An 11751-nucleotide genomic window follows, 5' to 3' on the forward strand; every position below is an offset into this window, starting at 1 on the left:
TGAAACACAACCGATAAGACGATGATGTAATGTTTGGATCTAAAGATAGGCCACCGACATGAGCGGCTCGGAGCTTGAGAGATTCTTGGACGGGAGAGATTTTGGAGAAGGATGTCAGAACTGCTGACTTGAGTTGTGCTTTTTTATTAGGAATAATTGAATCTTTTCCTTAGCCTTCCAATATTTTTATTGTTATCCATTAGTCAATTTTTACTTGCCATCAAGAGATGGAAAGAATCTCATGCAGCACAAATATCTGTCGCGTTTAATCCTGACTTTGTTCACTTACGACTACCTTTTTTTTGCATCAGTCCAAGCAACTCTAATTTTATAACAAATTTTAGGATGGATAACAAGGAAAAAATCCAAATGCTTGGTTTTAACATGTGCTGTAGGGTGATGTAGTGGTTAGCACTCTTGGCTCACAGTGAGAGGACCCCAGTTCAATTGTGAATTTGGAGCCTTTATTCTTTTGTTTCTCAAAAAATAAACATCTTTTAGTGACTACAAATTGCTTGTATGGGTGAACCTGTCTGTTGGATGATTGTGTCTCTTTGTACTTGGTTGGGCTTCTGGCCGCAGCAAAGTTCAAGTTGAATCAAGTGGGTACAGAAATGTTGAAATTATGGATTGAAGAACAGAAACAGGCTATTTGTACTCTGCATATACATCGATTGAAATCAGATAATAATAATGAAATACTTGTTATAGTTCTACTCTGCTACTATTGTTCCCAGGTTTCCTAAACAATGACAATTATTTCTGTTCTGATTCTGATGCGTAAGTAATTAATGCGCATTTAACATCTCTGCTACTTGCTGCAAAACTGATATATCTCGCTAGAATCCAGAGCGCACAAACAGCATAATTTGATTAAAAAAAAAACAACAAAAAACAATGATAATGAAAACAAGAGTCTGTTAGCAACTGTTAAAATGAAGATACAAACTACCAATGTGCATATTTGCTCTGAAATTAAGTGATGCTTTTTCCACATGCTTGAAGTCTGTAACCACGTTAATGTGAACAGTACAGACCATAGTGTACATGCAATAATGTACTTTCTTGGGTTTGGCTCCTGTTTTACCACAGCAATTAAGCCCGGCTGTACTCATTAGGTTAGATAAGGGTTCTGATGTTCTAGAAATTCCAATGATGTAAAAGTCTGGATACTCACTGAAAGCTACACTACCAATAAATCTGTTTTACAAATTCCATAAAAAGTTTTCTTGTAAACATGCCCCATCTCAGCTTCAGCCCTGTTTCAGATTACATCAGGCTTTTAATTGTGAAAGGCGAACACAGCGTGTTGCCAATTTGACACATTGCCGAAGTATTATTCACCTTTCTCTGCTATCCAAATTCCAAAGCAGTACAGAAAACTGTCCATTATAGACCAAAAGGTGGGTGGCGAGTGATACTAAAGGGGTTTTTTTTTTCTCCAGACGTAGAGACTGGCCAGTCCTTCAGTTTGGTTATACACTTTGACAGATTCAAGCCCAGATTAAATAAAGCTAATCAAGAAAGACAGAAAAAAAATAACTCTTCATCTTAAGCTCATTTTCAATGATGACACTTCTCAGTTTTGCCAGTGCATACTTTTAATGTAAGCTACCAGTAAAGTATTACCAGGAAAAATACAGTTCCAGCTGAGTGGAAACCTGCTAAGCACCAATTACGGTGTGAAATGAGGCTTTCAGTGAGGGCCACCAGAGCTGTCTGTGGTATCCTTGGCTCTCTGGCGTACCTGTAAACCTTCTGAAGAAGCGTCCAGCAGTCCTTCACCTCGCTCTGCTTCTGCGCAACGCTGGCAGCCAGGGCAGGATGGAGATTAGACATCTGGGACACACTCACATCGAGCATCTACCACACACAGACCAGCAGGTTAGGCGAAGCAGGCTTCTGCAACACACTTTCAAGATGTGGCCAAGCACTGCAGCTTTAAGTGAACCGCCAACTCTCACCATGATTTGACTGGCAATGTCTCGCATCTCTCTGTCTCCGAAGCCGTCCGGCTCTTTGGATGCACATATGCTTTTCTTCTGAAAATGGAATCTACATTTAAAACTCAGGTATGATTGAAGAACACATATAATAAAGTTCTCAGACAATCTTACCATGTTGTCAATAGCGAAGAGTATATTATCAGCCTGCTGGTAAAGCGAGGACACTTCCAGCGCCACATGAAGATTTTCATGGTAGTTTTTCAAATGGGATTGGACCTTCAGCCACCTACACACACACACACACACACACACACACACACACACACACACACACACACACACACACACACACACACACACACACACACACACACACACACACACACGCACACAAGTTCAAATTTCAATTAATCTCCAGATTGAAAATGCGTCACACAACTTTTCCAGTTCAACTTAAGGGACAAACTGTACATTTTATTGATGTGTTTCCTCCTGCTGGAGATGTTTTTGCCATCTGTCTTCCCTTGTTTCTCCAGTTTGAGGGCCAAGTTGTTGATCTCCTCGTGGAGGTTTCTGTGTAGCTGCTCATCCTGCAGGAAAACGGGGGAACACGATCCAACTATGACCTCAGCTGTCTTTACATTCATGCTGGGAGACAAATTACAGTCAGCCATAGATAAACGACCAGGAAGTCTCCACGAAATTGTAAATGAAAGCGTTAACATGTGGAAATGTTTACATTATAACATCAAAAATGTCGTTTTAAACATAAACTATTTTAGCAGCATCTTCTCAATTATTAATGGGTTTTCTGCATGATCCCTTGCAGTAGTCACCTGTTTAAGATCCAAAATTCTCCTGGTCAGCTGCATTTTGTCAACATTGTCCCGCAAGACATTCACCAGAGACTGCTCCTCTTCCTGCTGGCACACATAAAAGTTAGTGTTTACAACCCCCATTTGTTAGGAACGCGATCATTATTTCTTTTCAGAGGCGCTGGGATTAAGCCACATTAGTCCTGCTACCAACGAAGACACTAAACAGAAATAGCCCTCAGCAGCAGGAGGGAAACTTTGAACTCGATCCTAATGCATAGACTGAAGAATGAGTGCAACTAAATGGAGAATACGTCTCCTCCGAGTAGGGATGTTTTATAGACGTCATAAGCAACATCCTCCATTACGCTCCCACAGGTCCGTTATTAATCATTAGTTTCCCTGGTGCCAGACGCAGCATGAGCACAGAGATAAACACACGGGTCGAAATGCACCACATGATTGCTTGTTGATAATGACGGGCAGATGTTTTACACTGGTGGATATACACAAACAAGAGATGTCTTCGGGATAGTGAGCTAATTTCCTGCATTAGCAAGTGCTGTTTTTGTGCCAATTATCTTGACAACTGTTGATTAGAGCTGTCTGTAGAATCAGGCTGGCCTGTGGGCAAACTGCTCTGGTATAATTGTCAATGTGGGCGAGTTCAGTTAATTCAGTTTTGTTTTTAATCTGACTTTTCTGCCTAAATAGATGGAGAGAGGTCATGTAGAAATGAGGGAAAAAACAACGAATGTGTAAATGAGGACATTAATTCAAAGAAGATGTATAAAAAAAAAAAAAACCTTCATAAAGAGAAGTGTGTCACCCTCTTCAGATAAGAGTTTAATCTGACAAGTAAGAAATGAAGTAACTAGGAGAAAAGGTATCATGTATCGGTATTAAAAACAAGTATTTATTATAGGCTTGTCATGCAAATAAAAGGAGACATGACTGATTTGTACCTTCTTTGTAATCCATGCCTCCAGCTGGTCCACCTTTTTGTTGAACTCCTGCAGGCACTTGGCTCCACTCTGGGTCCTGGTCTGGGTTGCTGCTTGTTTCAGGGTCTGCCATTGGTCTCTGAGCTGGCTCAGCTGCTTCTTCACCAGATCAGATGTGGGGTTCAGCTTGCAGATTAATTGCTCGCCCATCTTGGGAAATATAAATTCATCCAAAGTTCACTTGAGCTTTTTTGTTTTGTTTTGTTTTTCCACAGAGACTAAAACACAATAGTGGAAGAACATATTTGACATCTTCAAGATTTGATGAATGTTTGATAAATCCCCCTTTTCTTCCTCAGCCATTCCTGGAGCGTCCAAATTTTGAGGCGCGCTAATTCAGGCCTACATTTGACTTCAAGACATTTTTTTCCTGAGGGAGATTGTATAAACGGGCTTGACAGAGCTGTGGAACCGCGAGGGTCTGCTTTTCTGCAGCCTGGAACTGTCTGCAGGACCATTACATTATGTGTTATGTGATCAGACAGACGCTTTTTGCACTGCAGTCGGTGAATAATGGTTGCATTCAGATCTCCATTATGTCTTCAAAGTTAAAATAAACATTACATTTTCCGCGTGTGGAAACACGCTGCGTTCAGTCTGGACATTGTAAGATATCACTTCAGGCTGGGGCTTGCTCTGAATCGTTTTATCACCTGATTGAGTTGAATTAAGGTGTTCTCAAAGTCTTTGAGGTCTCTTTGGAGAGTCTGTGAAGCTTCCTCCCAGTCCTGCAGGGGGCAGCACTGAACGTTGCACCCATCCTTTAAATCCTGCAGCTTTCCTTTGATCCATGCCTCTGCCTACAGCAAAAACAGTCACACAGATGGAAATGTAAATAAGATTTGCTTCACAACTTACACTACCATCTACTGTGTCTCTGTATTGATCTAAATCCTTAACCTTTAAGAGCTGATGTGCTAAATGAGTAAAGCAGAGCTTTGACGTGTAATATGTGATAATAACTGATAATAACGCACATATTACTGAAAGCTGATACCACACACAGTCCTCTGCATGTGAATAACATGGGCTCAACAGCTAGATGAACTTGCAATATATTCACACCGAAATGCTGAAATTATTATACATTTTTTTGCTGCAATGTTTTAAACACAATTTATATTGGTAAGTTCCACACTTTCAAAAAAAAAAAAAATCTTAGTGGGTTTGACAGGAGACTGAAAAAAAAGGGCAGTCAGTGTCTTATTCTAATCATCCAGCAAACGAGCCTCATTTTCTTTCCTGCCTGGGAGCAGGGTGGAGAATCAAGCTCACCGAGAACACATCTTTGTTCTTCAGTGTTATGTTATGCAGAGCAGAAGTTTCTCTTGGCAAGTGGAAAGGCTCTGTTGCATAAGACATTTGTGTTGAAGAGCTGCCTCTTTTGGCAAACTTTTGTAGGAAGTGAACAGGCCCAAGCAGGTGGCCGATATCAGAAAGTGTTACAAAGCACATGTTTGCTTTGTGTCAAAAACAAACACAGCCTGGAAGTTATTGACAAACCAGAAAGTAAAAGAATTCCCCAATCACATCTTGTTTTTGCTTGTCAGGCTGATCCTTAATAAGCAGAATAAATCACAGAACTGGATATTATAAGAAAATGGTATTTCTTGAAGGAATTTCATAGGAGTGACGCAACCCCTATAGTGACCCTGCTCCTTATGTGCATGACAGAGCCACCAAACAGCTTTTTGGTCTTGATTAAAATGTGAAGTCACCTCTCCCCTGAGACTCAGGTCATTAACTTTACAAGGCCCCCGAGGCGGCAGAGGTATTTCTGTGTTGAACAGAAGGAAAAAAGCTTTGACAAAACAGGCCTGCCCCTATCTTCTCACACTGGCTCCCATGGCATTATAATGACCTCATACAGGAAGTCTACGATTCCCTTGTTTCTTCCTGTACGCTCTCAACAACAATGGCCTGTTTATCAAAGTGTACAGTTGGGCCTCAGTCTCGCCTCAAAGAGGAGGCAGCTAATTAATGCAAGCCAGAACAGATCTTGTAAAGTTTAGTGAAATGAAAAAAATCTTTGAATTAATTCTTTTTTTTTTATTCTGTTTTAAGGGATAATGGAGACAGATCACACATGTATTGAGTCTCTGTAAAACTTTTTGCCACTTTTTCACCCTGTTTCACAATGTAATTTGGCCACAGAGATACAGCGGGAATTGAACTCGCTCTACTTCCTCTATCGTGCAAATGAAATGGTGAAAGGCGAGATATTTTGCAGAGCAGCCTTGGAGACAGATGGCTCTCAACAGAACCATGCTTCTCCATGTGGTGACCTGTTTTGCTCTTCTCGCTTGAGCCATTCGAGGCCGTTAAAAGTCCCTCACTGAAAAGCCAACTTCCACTTTCATAGCAATCTAATACTATAATAACACATTTTCATCAGCGAAAGCAGTCAACCAATTCACCATAAAACAAGCCTGGCGAATGGCAGCAAAACTACGTATTTAAAGCCTATTCTTAAAAAGGGAAAAGTACAAAATCGAAGCTTTTCTTAAAATTGCTTGTTGCCGTTAGCAACATGCAATGGAGATATTTTTTTTAGAAATGCAAATACAGCCAAAGTTCCTTAAGTTGATTTATTTATTTTTTTTGCTTCTCTTTAAGTAAACAAGCTGCACAACAGAGGCCCAATGACCCCGCCAAGAACTGGACAAAATGTCCCCGAGTCGAACTTCTTGAAAAATGGTCCTTGTGCGGCGGGGTGGACGCCGTGTTGAGATAACACAACCAGTTGTGCTGCTTGGCTGAGTCTCCCTGGGCCATAGGCGTGAAGAGATGGAGCCAAACAATGATCTCATCCCTAAATAATTGCTTGTGGCGGTTTCCCCTCCCTCTCTTCCCTCTGCCGAACACAGCTCACACAGTTCTCGGGACAAAATAAAATCCAGTCCATATTTTGTTCTCCTCGACGGGTCATGCGACAGGCAGCTCCCCTACTGATTCAATCTCGGCAGCGCAGCTCGCTGCATTGACCTCACTTCGGCTTCATCGCATTTACATCAGGAGAGATGAGGCCCTCTGATAAGCTGTCGCCAAGGTTTATTTTTAAGATGATTCATATCATCTGCGCCAACTAAATATGCATTTTCTGGAGAGGGAAAAAAAAAAAGAGCATGTCTTTTTTATTTGGAAGATTGTTTACGGATAGTGCAGCTTTTGATGACGAGTTCAAACATGTGTTAAACCTCCTGAAAAACCTGGAGAAACTGTTGATGTGGATGTCGCGCATGCATTCTGCAGTTTACCTGAAGGACTTCTTTACCGAAGAGCGAGTTGCGCTGAGCGAAGCAGTCGCTCTGGGATGGAACAGCTGCAGACGCTTCACTTTGTGTGTGTGAATGACTTTCTGTCCTCTGAGGCTCCTTCTTCTGCAACTTGGCCACTGAAATCTGTGCGAGCACACCAGAGGACAAGGTGTTGAAAACGTGACAGAAATCCGATTCCAACAATCTCGAAAAAAAAGTGGCACAAAAATTTCACCATTCATAATCACTGATTTCAAGATGGTTCCCTTCGAGAGAGCTCTCCAGCTATAATCACTTCACAGATAACAGGGAGAGCTAATGTTGATTAAACCTTTGTGTTTACCATCCAGAGACAATAAAAACTCATGCCAGACTGGCCCCAAAGTCCCTCTTAACAAAAACCTCTGTCAGCACTATATGTGTTTAACAAAAAAAAAGCTATAATAAGATGGACAAGCATTCCTACCACCCTCCAATCAGGAAACATCTGGGCACAAGAAGGAAGCAGGAACGGACAGATCCTAAATTGTCTGACGTCTTTCATGCTCACCACATAAACATCACTTTCTTTTACCTGCATGCACAGGGGAAGGTGCCGCCATCTTCGTGTGCAATTAGGACAATTTTAGCCCGACTTACATGTTTAAAACAGGATTTTAGGAAAAGAAAATGTTTTGGCTGCAGAATAAGCAATGATGTGAGAGATTTGGCGTGTTTGGTTTCATATTGTGAACTGAACCTGTGTGACTGCGTCCATGAGGGCTTCAACAAGACTCTTTTTTTTTTTTTTGTCAACATCTTCCCTGACTTCATGTTTTCCAGTGTGCCTCCGCGAGGTCTGCTGCTGTAACACAGCTCCTCAGGCACAACCTACACTGATGACCTCAACAAGGACCAGGCCAAATCTAACAGCCCACTAACTTTTAAACAATATCCCACAATATACTGTCTATGTTCTGTGCATGCGTTTCTTTTTTTTTTTTTTTGACAAAGTGCTCCTGAAAAGTAGGAAACAACGGGGTGATTTGTGTGTCTGTGGGCTGTTCACACAAAGACACCCTTGCTCACCTAAATGTTTTTCCACCTCGTTGTAACGTTGCTCCAAATGTATAATATTTAAGTTTAAGTTTGGCGAACACAGCGCATGACTTCATTTCCCTAAACTCCAAGAGAATAATCAACACACAGCTGGCTTGGAGAAAAAAAAAGTATCACGGCAAAACAACTGTTTTCCTACAGTCTGAGTAAAGCTGGGAAAAAGAGCATCATTATCGATATACCTGCCAATAATAAGCACGAAAAAAGCCTGCTCGTGGTGGACTTTTCTGCTCAGATTAGAGCTGGTAAATGTATTGGATTTTACACGTCACGTTTTCATTGATCCTCAGCTGGGATCTCACCTTTTGAACTGACTTTTCTCCATTCAGTTTCATCCAGGTCTGTCCCTGCGTGGGCTGCATTTCATCACCGCTGTCTTTTCTCAGTAAAACCTAAAATATTAAGATGAAATCAGCTTCTGGCAAGAGTGAAAATAATAAAGTGGAACAAGCTGGACAGAAATGAAATAAATAGACAGGAACATTGCACATTATAATTAGCCTTTTTACAGGGTTACTGGCTTCTGCATGTACTTATGACTAACTCCAATAACTGTTATATTTGGAGTTAATAAAACAAACAAATCCACCATTAGATCAGATTTTCGTTAATCGCTTCAAGATTTTATATTCAGTTGGGATGTATTTTCATGAGTCATAAAAATATTCGATAAGAAGTTATATAACTCCTGAATAAAACTGTCTGGACCATTTTTGCTGTAAATCAAAAGTAAGGGTCAACTTTCCATTATAAATGTGAGCTTAATTTCTCTGCATGGAGGCACATGAAAACTGTAAAGAATAAGATAAAATTAAATGAAATAACATAACATAACATAACATAACATAACATAACATAACAAAAAGGAATTAATAAAAAAAAAAATTGAGTCATCAAATAATTCTTTTTACTCTATAAACTTGAAATATTTATATCTGTGTCCATTAACAAAAATAGTATTTTTAGGGATATATCGACAATGACATTGTTATTATTTTATCATGATGAAGGAAATCAGCACTGCTTTACAACATATATTATTTTGGATTATAGTTGCTTGTCTATGTTTTGTACCTTAAATTGAGAATTAGGCTTATTCTCACAGCTCACTCCCACAATCCTGGGCAGATGTGTCTCTGACGTGTTGCTGATGTTGTTGTTGTTATTGTTGTTTTCAGATGTGGACCCTGCCTTTGGAAGCTGTGCCGGTCCCACCACCACCATGTCCTCTGTCCTGTCTTTGCTCCCGGAGATTGTGATCTTCTTGATGGACCTGGAGACTGTGGAGGACGGAGACGCGACGTTCTGGTTCAGGTGGTCCTCGGCGGCCATGTGCTCCTGGTGGTGCTTCACTGGGATGACCTGTTTGACAATCGGCGAGACCAGACAGGGGCCATGTGTACAGCCCTGGGACCGGCTGAGGTAGAGTGAGTTCAGGTTGTGCTGCAGCACACAGTTATCCAGAGTCTCGCTGGGTAGATAACTCTCTGTGAACTCCTGGCATTTTGGCACAGCTGGAACTGACAGCCTTGTCCCAATGGTGAAGGGCTGCACCTTCCTCACAATACTTTCCGACATGACCAAAGTCCCAGTGAGGAGACAAAAATCACAAAAAGTCCAAATGAAAGAAAACAAACAAAAGTCTGTCACATCCCTTTGTACTCCCTCCTCACTAGACAGCTCTGCAGTCTCTGTTCAGCAGGAGGTCGAGGGCTGAACACAGAGTGTGGAGAGAGCTCAGTTCTCCACCTTCTTGTGCATGTTGAGGATGCATAACACACAGCCCAGGACGGCTTCCTTGGACTCCTGGGATCTAACACGGTCCCAGATGTGGCGCAGTGCCGTGCCAAGGTGGGCTGCGCCTGTCGAGAGGCTTCTCCTGAGGAACTGTGCCACTGAGCCTGCCAGTCTGCTACTGAGGAGCCTGATAACCAGGGACCGCAGCAAGATGAAAACTGCTGGCATGCTGCCTGACTGAGCTACACTGAAGTTGGAGGAAAAGAAAAAAAAAAAAAAGGAAAGCTCAGGAAAGGAGGGGGCAGGAGGAGGGTTGGTTTGGAGAGGGAATGAAGTCACCACCTCTCTCTCTCTCTCTCTCTCTCTCTCTCTCTCTCTCTCTCTCTCTCTCTCTCTCTCTCTCTCTCTCTCTCTCTCTCTCTCTCTCTCTCTCTCTCTCTGTCAGGAGCGACAGAGCGGAGAGGGCGCTGTAAAGCCTGGCTGTCAAAACTTCCCCTCTGAACCCGAACAGAAAATCAGCCCAGATAAGAGGCCGGGAGTAATGGAGTCAGAGGGAGAGACCTCTGTCAGAGCCCCTCAGTCACAGCTTATCCTCTATGAGGTAATATCCTCAGCTGAATCACACTCACACAACACACCCACACCGCCTCCCTTACCTCCACTTTGAAGAGCTGTGGAGCAGGTTTAGCCCTGAGGTGTTGCGCTTTGCCTCAGCTCAAGGCTTACAAGACAAAAATTCCTTTGAAAAAAAACAACTAAATAAAAGCGTTCTGAAACACGAGGAGAGGATCTGCTTCAGAGGCTCATGCTTGCGCTGTCTGTCCTGAAGTGAGAATGCTTTCCTCAGCTCTCAGCTTGCTCTCTCCCCATCGGTGAGGAGCAGTTGTCACACAAGTTTCACAGCTGAATGGAACAGAGCGGTTCTGTCGCTCTGCTCCTTAAACCTCAGAGCTGCTGGCATGACAAGTGTGCAGGACTGGGTGGCAAATAGCAGTCAAGCAGATGATGACCCCCACCACCCCCATTCCTTGATGGTGGTTAAGGTTCAGCAGAGCAAATGTTGGACTGACTGATTGGAATGGCCGGAGTGGCGTGCCTTCGTCAGGGTGGGGAGGATTATTGAGGAGGGCGGACAGCAGAGAAAATATTTGCAGGGTGCAGAGTCGAGAACCTGCTTCTACTGGTGAAAGCTTTTCCCAAAGAGGGAACTCTCACTCCTCACTCAGCTGCCCTCTGTCTTGACCCGAGCACCTGGCTCATGATTCCCTACGACGGTTCAGCCGCTTGTGGCAAAACACAAGCAATACAGAAAAACTGGGGCCGCTCAATTTACAACACATGCAGTAAGATTATATAACCTTTAGGGAAAGTTACATTGAAAGCGTTCATTCTAATAACCCCTGTGTTACTATAATTTTTTGAGGAGGGCAGTAACAGCCAATGGCAGGGTAGCAGTCACTCAGCAGGGCTCCATATGACAGACGTAGGCTCGTACTCGTCATGGTTAATGATGCTTTTAAAATGGCTCTGGTTTCATGATGAAGTCATCTAAGGAAGAGTTTTAATGTGCTGCAGCTTGAAATCAGAGATGAATTCTGCACAGGCTGGGTGGCGTTCACGAAAGGCTGCATGGGTGGAGTTCAAGGGGTTTGGCTAACTTTGAAATGACATTTCCTCATATTGCAGGCAGAGCAGCTCTTAAAGCGTGCGATTTATGTGTGCTGTGGGTACGCTGTGTGACTATAACACCACCGCTGATTGTGTTTGCTTGGTGCTTTGGAACATTTGGAAATGTTAGTAACTATTATTTTTTTTTCCAATTCAAAATCAGTGTTTTGCTTTTAGTCGTTCCCATTTATTCCCTGTAAAGACAAACCAGCTTGAGAGTTGCTAC

At 42.4% G+C, this 11751-nt stretch overlaps 1 protein-coding gene across 5 annotated transcripts in view; it reads right to left on the minus strand.

Annotated features, from left to right (window-relative positions):
• Positions 1-10116, minus strand: part of mymx (myomixer) — a 32012-nt gene extending 21896 nt beyond the window's left edge. For 3 of the 5 annotated variants that reach the window (XM_080481995.1, XM_080481996.1, XM_080481993.1), the window contains exons 1-10: positions 9195-10116; positions 8423-8512; positions 7023-7166; positions 4419-4565; positions 3727-3915; positions 2783-2869; positions 2418-2536; positions 2118-2232; positions 1965-2042; positions 1748-1863 (exon numbers count right to left, since the gene is read on the minus strand). In XM_080481995.1, coding sequence (XP_080338121.1) covers positions 1748-1863; positions 1965-2042; positions 2118-2232; positions 2418-2536; positions 2783-2869; positions 3727-3915; positions 4419-4565; positions 7023-7166; positions 8423-8512; positions 9195-9698 — 1589 coding nt within the window. In that variant the 5' untranslated portion in view covers positions 9699-10116. The remainder of the gene's footprint in view (positions 1-1747; positions 1864-1964; positions 2043-2117; positions 2233-2417; positions 2537-2782; positions 2870-3726; positions 3916-4418; positions 4566-7022; positions 7167-8422; positions 8513-9194) is intronic. The other 2 variants (XM_080481994.1, XM_080481997.1) reach the window with 2 other exon arrangements.
• Between the last annotated feature and the right edge of the window lie 1635 nt (positions 10117-11751).

This window comes from Lipophrys pholis (genome assembly GCF_963383615.2).
Source record: "Lipophrys pholis genome assembly, chromosome: 15".
Taxonomy (NCBI): domain Eukaryota; kingdom Metazoa; phylum Chordata; class Actinopteri; order Blenniiformes; family Blenniidae; genus Lipophrys; species Lipophrys pholis.